The sequence below is a fragment of the Globicephala melas genome, chromosome 4, assembly GCF_963455315.2.
Source record: "Globicephala melas chromosome 4, mGloMel1.2, whole genome shotgun sequence".
Lineage (NCBI taxonomy): Eukaryota > Metazoa > Chordata > Mammalia > Artiodactyla > Delphinidae > Globicephala > Globicephala melas.
The window spans coordinates 12,864,640-12,883,953 of record NC_083317.1 but is presented as its reverse complement, the minus strand read 5'-3'; the positions used below and the strand labels follow the sequence as shown (position 1 = coordinate 12,883,953).

At 45.4% G+C, this 19,314-nt stretch overlaps 1 protein-coding gene across 1 annotated transcript in view; it reads left to right on the top strand.

The window, feature by feature from the left end:
* Nucleotides 1-19,314, top strand: part of HUNK (hormonally up-regulated Neu-associated kinase) — a 112,674-nt gene that overhangs the window by 44,393 nt on the left and 48,967 nt on the right. The window contains exons 2-3 of the mRNA XM_030880754.2: nt 2,085-2,377; nt 14,384-14,439. Coding sequence (XP_030736614.1) covers nt 2,085-2,377; nt 14,384-14,439 — 349 coding nt within the window. The remainder of the gene's footprint in view (nt 1-2,084; nt 2,378-14,383; nt 14,440-19,314) is intronic.

The window sequence follows — 19,314 nt, the reverse complement described above, 5'->3', positions numbered from 1 at the left end:
TACTGTACTGTCTATTTGAAAGTTGCTAACACTGAAGATCTTGATAGTTGTCGTTACACACACACGCAAATTTGTAACTGGTGATGGATGTTAACTAAACTTACTGTGGTGACCATTTCCCAATACATACATATACCAAATCCTTATGTGGTACAAACTAATACACTGTTATAGGTCAATTATATCGCAATTTAAAAAAAGCTTAAAAAAAGACTGTTCCCCAGAAGAGATAATAGATGAAGCTGTTACAGCTATTTTTGCTTCAATGGTTAAAAAAAAAGGTTCACTGATTTGCTCAGTTAGTGACCTGTCGTTCACTCATTGTTTATAAAGTGCTGTGTGTGGTGAGGGGGGAGCAGTCCCTGTTTTAAGGGAGGGGTGGGAGCTTTAAATGGTATCGCAGACAGTGGGTGTGGTGAGAGCGTAAGGAAGGAGGGCTGAAGAGACTTCCTGGAAGGGAGGTGGGCCTGGAGTTAGCGTCTGCAGGACCAGGCGGATTTGAAGGGGTGAAGTAGGCTTGGAGAGTAGCAGAACGTGTGGTCTGGGCAGTGAGGAGACCCGCCCCGGGGAGCTGGGAGTCGGGGCTGGACAGTGGCGGGGCTGATGGGGAGGGAGCTTCAGGGCTGGGCTGAGGCTGTGGACCTTGCTCTGTGGGCAGCAGGGAGCCGCCGAAGAGCTTTAAGCAAGAAATCAGAGTTCCAGACCCACTGATTTCGAGTATGAATTCGAGGGGCCAGGATGAGCATCGAGAAAAAGAGGTAGCACGCTGATGTCATAGTCCAGGCTAGTGGTGGATAGACTTTTATTTCATTTTATTACAAACTTCTGTCAAGAAAATAACGTTTGAGCCCCTTGCTGCAAACATGTATCTATCTATCTATCTGTCGTCTATCAATCATTTGCTGATTGATCTATATCACACCTCTGCACATTGAGTGCATTATGAAGCCGTTAAAAAACATAATTCCAAAAAAGGAAATAAATAGAAATGGAAGGTCCACTGTTTTTGTCCTGCGGCCCAGTGGCTTGGTAGCCTTGTATGAGAACATCCCTTGGGTTGCTGGAGTCTCACGTAGAGACAATGCGTCTGGGTGCTGCGAAACAAGGTCCTAAATGAACCCGACCTGGCATGGGAACAGAGAGGAAGGGAAAGTGAGGAAGGCAGTTAGCAGAAGTCATTGACATGATGTCCCTGGCTGGTCACGTTAGAGAGGAGCGAAGACATAGTAAGAAAAGAAGAGGGCCAAACGGTGGTGTGTTTTAAGGCCAGGTGAGTGGATTGGTGACAGCCGTTGAAGTAAGGGAGAGTGGGGAAGGGTGCAGACTTGGGCAGAAGGGACAGTCTTCCCTTCCCCTCCCTCATGCCATCGTTACTTCCATTCTCCTGTCCCTCCCTCCCCTCTTCCCTCCCTTTATAAAAAGCTGGAGGGTCCACACATGTGACATGTTGATTGTGGGGGAAGTGACCCAGGAGGGGCATCCAGTGGGCAGTTGAGATACCTCTCTGGACTTGGGGCCAAGAGGTAACCTGTACAGTGACTCACAGGGAAAGAGGTAACCATTGGACAGAGGTGGCCTGGCCTGAGGTCCTGGTACAGGGCAGAGAAAGGGTTGGGAGGAAGGGCAGGGGTGCCACATCACTGGGCGTTGCATCCCCCAGCTCCCAAAACACGCCCTAGAACTGAAGATGGGGCAGATTTGGTCGTTTCAGAAATGGAGTCATGGGGGACCCAACTTGGAGGGATGGTGGCGAGGCCGGAGAGGGAGCAGGGAGGGGCCCTTTGCTGGAGGAGAACTTGGTGTTTCACCCTGCGGAGAACCAAGTTCAACGCTGACTCTTCACGGAGGCTTCCGGACCACCGTTTGAGTTTGCTTGAGTAAATTTCATTCTCTTCCTTCATAATTGAATCTTTTGATCTTCGCTGATGTTACATCTTTCTTTTCTCCCTTGATGCTATTTCAGATAAAGTTTTTCTCCTGGTGCAGACGAGCAGCTATGTATTTTCCTAGGGTTTTGTGAATAGTCAGGGAATAAACTTTGCCTGCAGTGTCTGACAACAGCCATATTCTTGGTGTCTCCTTAGGTGGCCATAAAAGTCATCGACAAGAAGAGAGCCAAAAAAGACACCTATGTCACCAAAAACCTTCGGCGAGAGGGGCAGATCCAGCAGATGATCCGCCACCCTAACATCACCCAGCTCCTTGATATCTTAGAGACAGAAAACAGCTACTACCTGGTCATGGAGCTGTGTCCTGGGGGCAACCTGATGCACAAGATATATGAGAAGAAGCGGCTGGAGGAATCCGAAGCCCGCAGATACATCAGGCAGCTCATCTCTGCGGTGGAGCACCTGCACCGGGCCGGGGTGGTCCACAGGTAAGGGCCACGCCATGATGCTGATTGCCAGTTCTGTGCTGAGTGGACGGCACTGTGCTCCAGCGTGCTCCAAGCAAGGTTGAATCCTTGCAGCCTGTTTTACAATTCTTCTGAAGTTTTGTTTCATGGACTTGTTTTGTGAGTCGGGTTAATGCTAACATGAGGTTAAAAGAATAATGTTTGAAGTCAGAGTTGCCTGGGTTTGCATCCTGGCTCTCTCCTTTAATTGTTGTATGCCCCTGGGCTAGTTAGTTAACCTCTCTGAACCTCAGTTTCTTCTTCTGTAAAATGGGAATATTCGTGATACTTATCTCGTGGTTGGTATAAGGGGAAATGAGTTAATATACAGAAAGAGGGACTTCCCTGGTGGTCCAGTGGTTAAAACTCCACTCTCCCAATGGAGGGGGCCTGGGTTCTATCCCTGGTCGGGGAACTAGATCCTGCATGCCGCACGGCATGGCCAAAAAAAAAAAAAAAAATTAAAGAAAAACTATATATATACGGAAAGAGCTTGGGACAGCGTTTGGTACACAGTAAGGGGCACGTTTAGTGTTGGCGGCTCTCATTATTATTATTTGCAAAGTAATGAGAACAGTTGCTCAGGTGCCTGAAAGAAGCATCAATGTTAAGATGGCGTGAGATCGTTTTTCAGCGAGCGACGGTGCTTCCATCGTATTTGCTTTACATATGGTAGTCGCTTAATAGCTGTTTCATTCAATGGCACTGAATCACCACGTGAAGTGTGAACTTGCCCTTGAAAGTTAGGCATGTTCTCCATAAGCCAAACCAACGTTGCAGATAATTATGAAAATCAACCTTTTTTTTTTTTGAACAGCCTGTTCCTTCCTGAGGAGGAGCTTTGCAAGCAAACCGAGTGGAAACAGGATTCTTAGCCGTGTTGCCGTTGGTGGTGGGTGCTGACTTTAGCGCTAGACTAAATGAGGTCAATGCGATACAATAAAATAAGAAAATGAAAGCGCTCTCTTTCCCTCCCAGGAAAGCGTTGACTTCACCGATAAATGCGTACTTCTTCCTTCACGGAGTCATAATTCACAGCTACTCCGGGTTGTTGAGAAAACTTAGGGCTCACGTTTGATTCTCATTTACAAAAGCAAGAGCAAGGAATTATATATATGTGCACACACATACGTTTAAAATTTTTTGTATCGAGATACAACTCACATACCATAAAAGTCACCATTTTAAAGTGTGCAAGTCAGTCATTTTCAGTATATTCACAGAGTTGTGCAACTATCACCACTGTCTAATTTTACAATATTTCCATCACCCCGAACGAGAAACCCTGTACCCATTGGCAGTCACCGCCCCCCCCATTCCCAGCCCTCCCAGCAGCCCCCGGTAATAAGCACCAATCTGCTTTCTGTCTCTATGAACTTGCCTATTCTGGACGTTTCATATAAATGGAAACAATATATGGTCTTTTATAAGTGGCTTCTTTCACTTAACTTAACCAATGGGATTGGCACCGGGGGATGCTCTACCTTGGGTGCCTGAATCTGGGACACTGTGGGGAGGTCCCGGGTTCGGGAGGACCCTGTGGGGAGGTCCCGGGCTCAGGGGCAGAGGGGTGGCACTGGGGGGAGGGAGCCAGCCTTGGCCAGCCCCCATTCAGGCACATCCTTTTCTCACTAAGGTAAGAAAACCTCTCCTTGTACATATTTTTAGTCACACACATTGTCACGAAATCACGATTCATTAGAACTCTTGGAGTTTCGATCAGCAAGGAAGGGAACATTCAGAAATTTTAAGTGAATAACGCTATTTTTGGCTCTTTCCAACAATACCCTTGTGTAACCTGCCGTGTCAGAGCTCTGCCGTTATTAGGAAAATGATGGTCGTAAGTGCTTCTGCTTCTGTCTTTGGTGACTAAGATGACAAAGGCAGAAACCTCAGGAATGAATCAGCTTGGGTTACCCACTCAGCTGGTCACGGCAGAAGACAGAACCCGGGGAAGAGCTTTCCGAGAGACTCAACGTGTTATTACAAGGGTTTCGTGCTGTCAGAAATCAGATGTGCACCGAGCTTGGAGCTTTGAGGACAACAAAGGGAAAGCCAGCAGAGGCTGTGCATCGCTCGCTGGTCCCTCCCACAGGAAATTCTCAACAACCATTTTAAAGTAATTTTAACAAAATCCAATCCCTCTCAGTGCAATTACTGTCAGAATGTCAAAGGAATGAATTTAATAATGTTTTGATAGCAAAGACGGTGTGCTTTTTCTCTCTCCGATCTCCAGCGTTCTACTTCCCCCCTACCTGGAAATATATTCATCAGCCAATAGTGGCAAAGGCTCAGATCTTTTAAAGTTAGGGAAGATTGGAAATACAGGTGTTGTTTCGGAGGAGTTCTTCATCTTCTTCTCTAGAAATCATGTTAATGAGCATCACCTGTGCACACATGGGCATAGGTGATTAGGTGGTTGAGACAGCACAGGAAAATGTTTGTTTAGAATATATTCATGGGTGGCTGTACCTGGACTGTCTTGATTTTGAAAGGTTCTATACGCCTCATTTTTAGCAGCCGTAATCTGGCTGGTATCCTATATGCTATAGCCTTTTTCAGTGGTGGAGAATCTTCTCCTTTATGCTATGGAGGTGGAGTGAATTTCATAATTTATTTTGAGGTTAGATTTTTCAAATGAGTAAGAGAGTTTAGATAGCATTTCAGAGATGTCCTGGAGTCCCTGGCGGGAAGAGTTCTGAGCAAACAGATTGGATCTTCCAAAAGGATTTAGGATGAATTTTGGTGGCTACATTATATGATTTAAAGGGCTTTTGGTCATGTGTTAGAGGATGCTTTAAAAAGCACAGCTCCTGATGAGGCTGGTCCTATATCGTCATGTCATCATCAACTTAATGCCTAGCAGAGCCCTCATTTCCTGTGAAATTAAATCTAAATATTTAATTATCTCTCCAGAACCATTTAACTATCATTTAAAGGAAGCAAATCTTTAAAAATCTTGTAACTATTACAAGTAGAAGGGGAAAAAGGAAACTAAACGTTATAAAGTAGATTTCCTTAGCTGGCAGAGAACTTCATTTAAAACTGGACCTGCCGTAGCTTCTGTGTCTTCTACAACAGGGTTGTCGTTCACTTTTGCAAAGTTAGAATATGGTCTTAACTTCTTCATTACACCATTTGAGGATTGCCTGAGATGCTTTCGGTTTAAAATCTAATGAGGGTTTCTTTTCTTTTTTTCATTTTCTCTTCCGGGCTCACCCAGCAGGGTGCCCAAATCTGATGATTTTCCTATTGTACGAAGAGCGTTGACTCTTCACATCCATCATCAAGAATACTGATTCTGCCAAGAGGCTACTTTGAGATTCCTCTGTTCACTCAAAATAACAAAGTCCAATCAAACTGTACAGAAAAAACATACCTGGGTAACACAGTACCGCCATCCCCTAAGCAGGAAGAGACAAGCCATAGGGGCCCGAGGACCGGGAGAGAGAGACAGACGATCAAAGTGAACGGGAGCCTGTGTGTCAGCACGGCTGCTCCCAGAGCCGTGTCTTTATTCACTCATCAGTATTGGGGAAGGACCTTGTGCACTTGGGAGGACTATGGGGCAAGAGAGGGGAGTCTTCTTCGTTCTCATGGGCCTGACAAGAAGCAAGCCCGTCCTGTACTGGTGGGGGGTTTTAAGAAGCTGTTTTAACTTTTAAGTTTCCTTGGAGAGGGGAGAGAGGACAAGGCACACGAGAAGGGAGCGACTTCTGCTCATATCAGGGGCTGTTGGAGATACCAGGGCCTGAGCACATATCTGGAGGTGCTGGTTATATAGATCAGAGGGTTTTTGTTTAATTGAGTTTGAAAAAACGTGACAACTTTGTGGACTGGGTTGCACGGTGGTCGGCCATGTGGATTTTAAAGCCAGACCGCCTGCGTCCACGTGCGGAGTCTACCACTTAAAAGCTGCACTGTGGCTGGACTTCCCTGGTGGCACGGTGGTTGAGAATCCGCCTGCCAATGCAGGGGACATGGGTTTAAGCCCTGGTCCAGGAAGATCCCACATGCCACGGAGCAACTAAGCCCATGCGCCACAACTACTGAGCCTGTGCTCTAGAGCCTGTGAGCCACAGCTACTGAGCCTGCGTGCCACAACTACTGAAGCCCACGAGCCACAACTACTGAAGCCCGCGTGTCTAGAGCCCATGCTCCGCAACAAGAGAAGCCACCACAATGAGAAACCTGCGCATCACAATGAAGAGTAGCCCCTGCTCGCCGCAACTAGAGAAAGCCCGCACACAGCAACAAAGACCCAATGCAGCCAAAAATAATAAATAAATAAAATAAATAAATTTATGAGGAAAAAAAAAAGCTGCACTGGGCAAATCACTTAGGCTTTTTTGCCTCACCTTCCAGAGCTACACAGCAGGTATAAGGGATTATCCACTTCATGTTGTTGTGAGGATTAAATGAGTCAGTTCATGTAAAATGCTTAACACCGAGACCCTTAGGAAGTACTGAGTACGTGTTTGCCGTAACTACTACTGAGTCCACCTCATTCACTTTATCCACAGAGGCTGCGTTCTGTGTGCTCAAGGCCTCACAGCTGTTCTCTGCTTGTACTGCCCTTGCAATCTTTGGATGAATCGTATTCATCCTTCGGGTCCCAGTTAGGAAGCTCACGTCCTCCAGGATGCCCTCCAGGCTAGGACCCCTGGTCATAGATTCCCTGGCACCTTCTACTTTGATTTCCAAACACTTTTCACAAGATAACTGGCTTGTTTGCTATCTGTCTTCTGCATAGGCCACCATATAGCCCAGCGCCCAGCCCAGTACTCACACAGAGAGACTTTGTTGGATAAATGAAGGGAAACTGAACGGATACAGTTAGTGTCAGAGTTAGCACTGGGATGGAAGGTTTTGGTCACCCATTCATGTTCTTTCTGGAATATTCCATATTCTCCCTGGAATTTTAAGGGAGTTTCTTCATTGACTTCATACCAATTTGTTTATTTTTCAGGTCACAATTTGTAGAGTGGCATCTTTTTAGTGAATGACCAGCTCTTTCATTTTATAAACAGAATTTGTTTCCGGAGCATTGTAGGAACTCAATAAAGGTTTCATTTTGAATAAATAAATCAGGTACATGCTTAACAAATTGTTCTTATGTTTTACCAAATTGCCCATCTTGTAAATAAATCAAAGATTAAAAAATCATTTGGTTTTAATACAGTGCTTCTGAAGATAAAACCTAATCAAAAACGAAAACAGAAACGCCTCTTGTTCACGGCAAAATGCTTATTGCCTTGGGGAGTTATGTGATTTTCTGGAATGCTTTATTCTTAGCTTATGACCGAAATCCATCTTGTGGCCATCTCCACAGGTACAGCGTTCTCCCCCAGACCTAATCCTCTGTGGGTTTGGTCCAGGCTCCCCACCTCCTGCCCGGGCCCCTTCTCTCTGACCTTTCCTTCGAGGGCTCATGCCCCCCAGTACTGTTTGCTTATCACCAAGTGAACCACTTAAGTCTTTCCTGGAGTCTCCCCATTCACTTTGTCTTAGAACCTTTAACTTCATATCCTCCCCTGGCCACACCAGCCTCTCACCTCTTACCTCTTAGTGGTTGCTCAGCTGAGAGTGGCCCATTTTCTCATTTCCGCCGTGAATGGCCCGCCAGGTGGCCCTTCTCGTGACGCCATTTTCCAAAGAAGAATCAGAAGCCCAGAGAGTTTATGTAACTTGCCCAGGGCGGCTCAGCGGGTCAGTGAGAGAGACCCAGCCTCCAGAGCCTGTCTCCTTCCCTCCCCAGGCTGCCGTGTTGGACCAGGCCTTGCTCAGCCCCTCCACCCTGGGCCTTCGGCAGCTCTTTCCCAGCTCCCCCATGTCTCCCTCTGCCCTCTTCTCCCTTCCCTGGAAGCCTGGCAGCCTCCAGTTTATGCCCCTCAGTTCCTCACTTTCATCTTGGGTCTCAGCCCTGAGTGGCCCCTGGAGGCTCTCGAGTTTCCCGCCCCTCAGTTTAGGCCGGGGGTCTGTCAGAGGCCCGACCTTCCACATTCACTGCAGGGCCAGGGGAGGCCCAGGGGAGAAACTCTTCCTTCATTCCCATCCCGGTATTCTGGAAGCGTGTGTGCGCAGGGGCACACAGACACACGTACACACGCACACGTGTGCTGGCACACACGTGGGTGTGCGTGCAACACATATTCACACACATGCAGTCTCATACGAGTACCCATGCACGGATGTATGCTTTTCCCGTAAGCATGCACACCCACATTCCCGCTCTGCAGCGTCCTGGCGGTCCTGGCCCTCCCCTCCCCCATGGCGCCCCAGGACCCTGTGTTTGTTATGGCAACAAGGCCCTCCCCTCCACCCCTCAGTCTGGGAGGGCAGAGTTCCTTGTGGCCAGTCTCCAAATCTTAGAGATTATCATCTTTAAAGAAATGCAAGGAACCTCTGGGTGGGTGGGCGGGCAGGGGGAGGGGTGCTTGGTAGCCTGTGGGTGAACCTTTAATTATTAGCTGCGGCCTGTTCGAGCTTGTTCTTTTGAAATAACCTAGAACAAAGGGCTGGTGATTAGGGCTGTCCCCTTGGGCCTTCTCTCAGTCTCTGGAAGGATGCCTACCCACCCCCACTCCCCACCCCCAAACACTGTAGGGAACAGGACCCAATGTTTGGTCTGCCGAGGGCCGCCATGATGAGTCCCACTGGGCATTTTTCCTGGAACTGCCCAGTGACTAGAGACGGGTCCAGAAGCATCTGAGCCTGCACTCTGGGCTTGGCTGCCTCATGCTTTGCCAAAGGCCACTTCACTGGCTACTCTCCTTTGTTCCTAAGACGCACCATTGCCACTCCTGTCCCCCAGCACTGTCCTAGTCAGTGGATCCTCCACATGTGCCCCATCCCCTTTCTTGCTTGTCCTGACTCCTCTTGGAAGCCCCTTTGGCCAAGGAAAAGCTATTTCCTGTCCATCCAGGGACCACTTTCTTTCCTTCCCTTTGGCTTTCAGTTGCAAGTTCACACCACCTCAAGTTTGCCAGACACAGAGAGGAACTTCTCACACTGCAGGACGGGAGGAAGAGCCCTCCACTTCTCTCTCGTCTCCACAAAGTGCTAAATCCGATCAAGGACCATAAATATGAAATTGAGCATTACCCCATCATCAAGTGCAAACCAGTCAGCTGTCAGAACCTTCCTTCCCATCTGACAGATCTGACACTTAACACAGACAAATATTTTGCTTTCGGGATGGAGCTAAAAACCATGCTTTTCACATGGACCATGGGGGAGGTTTTCTGGATTATAGAGGCCTGCCAGTGTGTGTGTGTGTGTGTGTGTGTGTGTGTGTGTGTTTCTGTGTATTATATATTTAAGGTACATTGTGATACACTAACACTAAAACCTTGTGAATAAATTCATCCTTCTTTTGTTACTCATGTAATTATTTTTCAGTTTTTGGCCTTTGGGGTCATATGTTGAGTAGCTGGGCAGAGGGTCTGAGTGGCCCACTGTGCTGAATGGATTCATAATTAACTTCAGGTGGTAAGGATGCTCCACAGTGAACATCCTGAATGAGGTACTTGGTGGTAGCCATAGCATTCCTAGTACTGATCTCCTAGGAAGGGAGAAAATATCCAAGAGCTACTTAAAAAATTAATAGATTTTTTTTTTTTTTTTTTGCAGTACGCGGGCCTCTCACTGTTGTGGCCTCTCCCGTTGCAGAGCACAGGCTCTGGACGCGCAGGTTCAGCGGCCATGACTCATGGGCTCAGCCGCTCCACGGCATGTGGGATCTTCCTGGACTGGGGCACGAACCCACGACCCCTGCATCGGCAGGTGGACTCTCAACCACTGCGCCACCACGGAAGCCCTAGATTTTATTTTTAAAAGCAGTTTTAGGTTTACAGAAAAATTGTGCAGAACTGCAGAGTTCCCACCTCCCTTCTACATTGTTTTCCCTATTATTAGTATCTTATGATAGTGTAGGACATTGGTTACAATTGGTGAACCAATATTGATACATTCTTATTAACTAACATCCACAGTTTACATTAGGGTTCATTAGGGTACATAGTACATTAGGATACTCTTTGTGTTATACATTCTATGGGTTTTGACAAATGCTTGATGTCAGGTAGCCACCATTATAGTACACAGAATAATTTTACCACCCTAAAAAAATGTGTTCCACCTATTCATTCTAGCCCTCCTCCTGCAACCTCTGGCAACCAGTGAGTCTTTTCACTGTCTATAGTTTAGTCTTTTCCAGAATTTGGAATCATACAGTATGTAGTATGTTCATACTAGTTTCTTTCATTTAAAAACATGCATTTAGGGTTCCTCCATGACTTGATAACTCATTTCTTCTTACGGCTGAATAATATTCCATTGTCTGAGATGTCCCCCAATTTGTTTATCCATTCACCTTCTGAAGGATATCTTGGTTGCTTCCAAGTTTTGACAATTACGAATGAAGCTGCTGTAAACATTCGTGTCCATAAGTTGTCAACACATTTGGGTAAATACCTAGGCTAAAACGACTTTTTAAAATATGATTTTAGACCCTTTTTTCCTAAAGAGTCAGAAGGAAAGTCTTCTTCTCCTCTTTCTATTTAAATCTCCAAAGACAAAGCAGGAGGTGGAAATAAAGCCAAAAGAGGTTGAATGTTCCCTTCATTTGGGTAGATTAAGTACATTGATCTGGGCAGGTACTGCTGTAGCTACCTTTCCATTAACTAGTCATGGAGGCAGTTAGATTGGTTATCACTGAAATCCTTGACCAAAGGGTATGGGTAAACAAGCCATTAACCAAGTTTGTTCTGAGCATTTTTCCTAGGGGTTGTGGGTGGCTATGGGATGCAATGGGTGAAAAGAAAAACTGATTTCATTTTTCTCATTTTGCCTAATAATTACATTTTAATGCCTTCTCCCCTGGTTATATGACATTTTCCCGATTTTAAAAGTGGGCTTTTTTTTTTTTCTTCTACATTTTTCTTGTTTTAGCCTTCTATTTATATCATTCTTCTAATCGCTGTGGTTGTTCTCTGGGCTTTTGTGGCCCCCGAATTATCCAGCTTAGTCTTACTACTCTCGACAATTGCATTCTTTTACCTCGCCTCTTTAAGCTGTTTTTCTTTATAGTATTTGTTCTGAACCAAATTTCTCCTTTAATGCCCTAGTGTGGCTTCCATGCTTCCCAGGGAAAGAGGTTTAATTTTGCTGGAAACAAACTGTGGCTCTCCTTTAGATTAAAATAATGCTGCTGCTTTATAATCAGTTTTCACAGAATCACAGTTTGGACTATTGCTGGCACACTGTTTTTCTGAGTCTGTGCAAGTGGCTGGGAATTGCCGTATTTGCTTGAATATAAGGGTGCTGTCTTCTGTCCCCATCCTCTTCAGGAAAGAGGACGTGCCTTACAGAGTGCTTGCAAAGTCTCTGATAGTATGGGGGCACAATCTCCATTTCTTTATTTTCAACAACAAAGGACCAGTTAACCTTGACCTGACTCACTGAGGACTTTGGGAACTCTAGAAGTCGCCTGAGGAAACCAACAGAAGGGGAGGCATTTTGCGTGGCTTTAATAATAACTTCTAAAGAGAGATGACTCACAATTGTGATAGTTTGTGAGACCACTCTAAAATCGATTCACTCAGCAGATAATTTATAGAGATTTTAAATGGGCTCTTGTTATTTAAATGACTTGGGATAATATTTCCGGCAAGCGCCCGCGTCACAGACAGATTCGAAAAGTGCTTTATCTCAAATATCCAATCAACTTAAAGATCATCTTACACTGGAAACAGCGGGCCGATGATTCTGCTGGATCACCTGAAGCAGGATTCATCCTGCCCCTGCCTGCCACACGTTTGAATGAAATTGTGTCATAAAATGTGAGGGTGTGGGAACAATATTTCTACAATTAATTATGTTAGGATGATAGTATATGCTCTTAAATAGGAAGGTGCAGCTTCGTAGGTCAATAGTATAAATAGTCATTTGATAATTTCATTGCATTTCTAAAATTTATATATTTGTGTTTTCCAAAAACACTTCTGAGGGGCAGGGTCCTCCCACTGGGAAAGTGTGGAGGAACATCTTGCACTGGGGGTCACCCTGCATCTGGACATATGTGACATCTTTTAAAGCCTGGCACAGTTTTTCAAGTGTATCGTTTCATTTGAATTGAAGTGCAGGTATACAGTTCTTCCCGTTGGTGGTGCATGTGGATTAGAGACTATCGATTTACCTTCCCCAGCTGCCAGGTTCAACGCAATCTCCCTTATTCAAGTGTCCAGCCTTAAGGCTACCGGCCACCTTCCAATTTTGAAATCCACTGGTCACTGTTTAGAGCCCACCTTTTTCTGCACTTGACTCCTTAACTCTTCTCGTCTTGAAATGCTGCCCTTTTGTCGTCCTGGGCCAATACTTCCCCGACTCTTCCTTCCCAGCCAGCTCTGAATGTCGGTGTTCCCACCAGCATGTCGTCCTTGGTCTTTTCACCCTCATTCTCTACCCTCTCCCTGGGCATCTCATGTCCTTTCCAGGCTCAGCTTCTACCCATACTGAGGTTGAAAATTGGTCGTCTGTAGGCTGGATCTTCCCTGCAAGGTTGGCCCACGCACTGTGATTGTTATTGTTGTTTTAAATGTGAATTTGTTGCCAACATTTAAAAAACTGGGATCGAATCGAGATTTCTGGCTTCTCTTGGGAAGCAGGATGAGGTGGCAGTGCTGAGACCAAGCTGTGAGACACTGTCCCCGTTAAATGGGACACTTTTGCTCTCCTGGCTACCACGGTCCTAGCAACTGCTGCTCCCCTTACCTCTGCACTTTGAAGAAGTGCTATCAGTTGCCATTTTTGTTTATCATGACCACACTATTCTAGTCCTAACAATAGAGATAAGAGGACAAAAATAATCCTATTGGCCATGTCTCTATTCAGAAGTGGGAAAATAAAAACTGGACCAAGAATGCTGTGTTTCAAAACGATGGAAGAAATCATTTTGTGTGTGTACAGAAGGGAAGAATATTCTTACATATTTAATGTTCATGGTGTGTCTGAATTGACAGACTGCAATTTAAGAGCTCATAGTCGTTGACATAGATGGTTTATACTTTTGCCTGTGTTTTTTCCTTCTGAAATCCCAAACGATCTCTTTGGTAATGTAGATTCATTGGTATTTGCTGAGTACGGAATGTGCAAAGGTACTGGGGCATAGTGGTAAGCAAGGCAGACATGTTTCCTGCCTTCAAGGGGCTTACAGTCAGCTTGTACAGATACCACAGGCCCCTCACACTCAGCATGACCCTGGGTGCATTTCTCCCTCCCACCTTCTGAATCATCTCAGTGTCCATGATCAAAGTCACCCATCTGATTAGCAATCTTCATTCCATCTGCAAACTTAATTTCCTTTGGTCATGTAATGTTAACACATCCTTGGGCATAATACCAAGGATTAGGACCCTGACATCTTTGGGGTCTACTTTTCTATCCACCATAATAGCTGATTGCTAAATAGATTAATTTATTATCACTTGCCAATTTGTGGATTGGGCTCCAAGCATGGAGGTTGTAGGACCGATAATTATGTTAGCTTTCCATTTTTTTAAAAAAAAAAAAACTGTTTCCCTGAATCTTCCTTACTCTGGTGGGTTTTGCTCACCGTCTCACAAACATGTGGCCACATTTGTATTTTCCTGACTGTTCTAACAGTGCCTGCCTTGAGTGATGCTTCCACTGTCTCCCGGTCTTAATAACTTCCAAGTTTCAGCTTTGGTCCCATTTCTTTTGGAAGCTTATTTGTTCTGCCCTTTCTGCTCCCCGTCTTATCTGAAATCCTTTAGCTTTTTCAGTCTGCAGCAATTACTTATATCATGTTTTATAAATATTTACTTATTGATTGTGTGAGTTTTGGCAGAAAGCCTTATGGGTTGGTTCAAAGTGGCTCTAAAACAGTTTGTTTCCCTTCAGAAGCAAAATGTCATTCCACTATTTCAAGTGCTTATCTGAAATGTTGTATGGTTTTGTTTATTTCAGAGACTTGAAGATAGAAAACTTGCTGCTAGATGAAGACAATAATATCAAGCTGATTGGTATGACTTTTTTTTTAAAGCAAGATTATCCTTTAAGTGCTGTGTTATCAATTCTCAGTTATTTGTTTCTGACTTTGAAAATTATCATGATCTATCTCTAATCCCCAGACAATACTTCTAGTTCACCTCCTTTTACCTGCAACATTTAACAATGGTTTTGAAAAAGAAAATTAATTTGAATAATTTAGACATAAAACATGTTCTTAGGATTCTTCAAACTTCTGCTTCTCTGTTAAGTCAGATGGAGCTGAACTTTTATCGGGGTTCTTTTTATCTGAATTCACGAGAACGCTTCTTAAAAATAGTGGAAAATAGTTTGGTTCAGAAATGCTGCCCTTAGCTTGGCCATGCCTTATTTTACTTTTCAGTGAATGTAGAGGCACTGAAATAAGGGGGAATGTGACCTACCTTCTCATTTTAATATCCTTAGCCAAGCCCTGTAGTACACTGATGGTCGTGCAAAGAGAAATCCCCACAGAGGGACCCTTTAGAGGTCTGTCCCAATCAGAAGGAGGGTCCAGGATGGAGTGAATCATAATTGGTTCACAAGTCAGGGTCCAGAAGAGAATTCACTCCATGGCTTATTCTCTAGAATTTCTGCTTTTGTTTGCCTGTCTTGTTGCTCTTGGCAAAATCTCAGGGCATTCATTTTTCCACCCAGATTTTAGCATCATCTTTTATTCCTTTCTTTCTTTTCCCACCTCAAGTGCAAGTAATTTCTTCCACCTCAATGGCTTGAAAAAACTTTATATTAGAAGAAAAGAGAAGGATCAATAGAACTTTGTGAATTTTTTCTTTTTTTTTTTTTTGCGGTACGCGGGCCTCTCACTGTTGTGGCCTCTCCCGTTGCGGAGCACAGGCTCCGGACGCGCAGGCTCAGCGGCCATGGCTCACGGGCCCAGCCTCTCCGCGGCATGTGGGATCTTCCCGGACCGGGGCACGAACCCCTGTCCCCTGCATCTGCAGGCGGACTCTCAACCACTGCGCCACCAGGGAAGCCCAAACTTTGTGAATTTTAACTTTTGTACCCAAGAAGGAAATTTTGTTTGTCAAATACTGAAAACCATCTCAAGACTTTCTAAAACATATCATTCAAGTGACCAATTATATTCTTTGGGAGTCCAGTTGGCTTCCAACCCAGTAACAGTCAAGAGGCTGCAAGGGACTCCAGACCCCTTGGCTGTGCGATTAGGCACCACTGACAGGCGTTGATAAATACACCCATTATTAGGAGATTAACAATTAAGAGGAAACCAGTTTTTTTTCCCCAAAGATTTTATAGGAGGTATTGTTAAAAGATTCCTGGATGATTCAAATAATTTTTTTTTTAAATCAGATTGTTTTACTACTGCATTTGAGTTGTCCTGAGAGCCAAATGCAGCAGCGCTAAACAAGGCAGACATTGAAATGCCTGCAGGATGTCTTTCTGGTCCTGGTTTCCAGGATCTGCGGCATTAAACAAAGGCATGTCCTGGTGAGGGACGGAGGAAAGGAGATTGTTTTTTAGGTTCCCTGGCAGGGTGACCTGGAACTTGTCTTTGGCAAGTGTGTAGGTGACAGTCACAGAGTTGCCCTAAAGCTGCAGAGATTGTAAGAGAACAGGTTGTGTGAAGGCTGGATGTCCATGACCGTACGAGTAAGAATAATTCACTTCCCCTGCGCACCGTCTATACTGAGACTGGTAATTCCAGCAAAGAGCAGGCCACCGGCAGGGGGTCTCCCTACCCACCCAGCATCCCCTACACTGTTTCTTCCCTTCACTTTGCCTCCCTGTCTGCCCCTGTGCTTGCTTTCCCTTCTCTCTCTTCAAATGATAGCCCTAGACGACCATTTGTGAGAGTATACAGTGTTGAAAAGCACAGATCTTTCCGTTGCTGAGAAGATCCTCGAAGAACCAATCTCTGTCAACAGCAGATGCATTTAATAAGTAGCTCACAGATTGGCTGCATAATAAACCCTCTTAGAGGAGACCTGTAAAAATAAGATGAAGACAGGATGGACCTAAATTAGAGCCCACAGTTGCCTTGGGATGAGTGGCGCACCCTTTGGATACCAGGGACCATTTTACTCAGTCATCATCTCCCAGCTTGGCAAATGCTGGATTGGTACCCACGCAGGGATTTCAGCTCATCCAGACAAAATGGGCCATGTCAGAAACTGGAATTCCCAAACTTGCTGGAAAAGAGGCTCTGATAATTAGATGTCCCTTTGTTAGAACTTTTCACTTGGCGCCTACTTCTCTCACGATCAGCTAAAACCAAACTCCTAATGGAAGGAGACATTATGCCATCCCAGAGGGCAGCTGGGAATTGCGTTTTGTTTAGCAGAATCTGTGTTTCCTCATTTTTTTCATAAAGAGGAGGCCGAAGGAGGGGAGGGAAGATGCTGGAGGCAAGGAAGGCCCAGTGTCTTGTGGGTTTTCTTGCCCCTGGGTTGGGCAATTTGGATCAAATGTCTCTACAACTGTCCTTTTGCAACTTGAAAGTCCTTTGAACCTTTTCTTCAAAGGAATTACCTAGTTGTTTATTCAAAGGTTGATTATAGCTATTACCATTTTCTCTTAATAGTTTCTCTTTGAAATAATCTGATTTAAATAAATTTACTTAAGCCATGTAAGCCATGTTTCAAGTTAACTAGAATTAGCTGGAATGAGATTTGATTTAATCAGGATCCTTCCCCCGCACCCCCTTTAAAAAAAAAAAAAGCAGTTTGATGTTTTTAGTTTAGTATAATCTTAAAATGTATCAGCCACAACTTAAAACGGTTTTGCACTTCAGTTTTCCAAAACAGCGTTCATTTGGACGACGTCTTTTCAAATTCATTGTGTAGCTCCCAGAAAATTGAGTGATAATTGGCTTATGCGTTTACCAAATCTAATTGAGGCAGACCCATGTGACATTACTGGGAGGCCAACTTCTCCCTAGTTTCACAATTCTAATTATAGGCATATGTGTAAAATTTTAATAATTACAGTTATGAATGTGAAACATATTAGTTATTTCTCTACAATATATTTTAAATTAAACCCTTTCGGCTAGGTCAACATAAGTCACTTAAATATAGATTTTATCTTCTCCATTCCCCAGATCCTCTTCTTATTTATCTTCTTGAAACTTAAGACAAGGCAAGACGCTGTGTGCACAAGCTTGCCTGGGAGCAAAGGGGGTGATCTGGTCTCTTATCTCCCCTCCCCTGCCCTCTTTTAAGATCAAGCACTTTGTTGTAGACCCCAAGTCAGGAGGTGAGGGAGTAATTGAAGGAGTTGTGGGGTTTTTTGTTTGTTTGTTTGTTTGTTTTGCGGTACGTGGGCCTCTCACTGTTGTGGCCTCTCCTGTCGTGGAGCACAGGCTCCGGACGCGCAGGCTCAGCGGCCATGGCTCACGGGCCCAGCCGCTCCGCGGCATGTGGGATCTTCCCAGACCGGGGCACGAACCCACGTCCCCTACATCGGCAGGCGGACTCTCAACCACTGCACAGTTAATGGAACCCCACGGAGATTCGAAAGGGAGGCTTTTAGTTTAGGGGCTCTTAGGAGATTGGGCCTCTAACATGACTGTTAAAGAAATATTCCTTGAAATGTTGGCCTGGTTAATATGATGTGTATTCCATGGCGCTGCCTCTCCGTCTTACCAGAGTGGGTGATCTTCACACACTGTTTGCTTCCTTAAATTTCCTTTGGGAATTTTAAACGCCATTCAGTTTAAAGCTCAATATGATTTTTCTACTTGTGATGCCCCCACTTCTCCTACTTCAGTGATACTACAGGGTGGGACCTGAGAGCAGGGCCCTCAGATCCTTTTGAACAGAGATCTCCTGCTAATCCAGGAGAGCCGTGGAGCCCCGGAAGGGCCTTTTTGGGCAGGTTACGTGCGGCCTGCTAGTGCAGGCTGGGCCGATGGGAAAAGAAATCGGGGCCTTTTGTCCCCCTATTTGTCAGGGTGGGAGTGGAAGAGTAGAGAGCAGAGGAAGAGAGGAGGAGGGAGATTAAGAGGAAGGAATAAAATCATATTTTAAAAAACTCTCCCAAACAAAGGAAGAGTCAAGTATGTGAACAGGCAGCATTCCTGGTTGGTTTCCTCACCCCAGTTTTGGTTCTGATTCTTCATTCGAATCTTGAGCTGAAGAGTTTGGGTGATCTTCAGAGCCTTGATGTGTTTTCAGAGCTCTGCTTGGATGGGGTTCTATTTATTTATTTTTAACATTCTATTTATTTATTTTTGGCTGCTTTGGGTCTTCGTTGCTGCACGCGGGCTTTTTCAAGTTGCGGCGAGCAGGGGCTACTCTTCATTGCCGTGTGGACCTCTCATCGTGGTGGCTTCTCGTGTTGCGGAGCACGGGCTCTAGGCACGCAGGCTTCAGTAGTTGTGGCATACGGGCTCAGTAGTTGTGGCTCGCGGGCTCTAGACTGCAGGCTCAGTGGTTGTGACGCATGGGCTTAGCTGCTCCGCGGCGTGTGGGATCTTCCTGGACCAGGGCTCGAACCCACGTGCCCGGCATTGGCAGGCGGATTCCTAACCACTGAGCCACCAGGGAAGTCCTGGGGTTCTGTTCAGAAGCGCTCTTTCCTTATACGGCTTACACCAGCGACTGTGGGGAGAAGTTTTGGTGGTGCATCTTTATCCGTGGTGTGTGAGTAGCTTCGCGGACTCATAGCACAGACCCACCCTGTGTCTCTCCTTTCCTGAGCTTTTCCGCAGCTTTCACGAGAGCCATGGCTTTGCAGGTGGAGACGTGTTAGCCTCAAGGAGAAAACAGTCAACGAAATTAGATGTATATCTTGCCAGCTGAGAAAGTGCGAGGGTTTTGTTCCCGATGTGGAGCCTGTCTCTGACCACAGCCCCTTTCTGACTGAGCCCCGGGGGCTGAGCCTTCTGT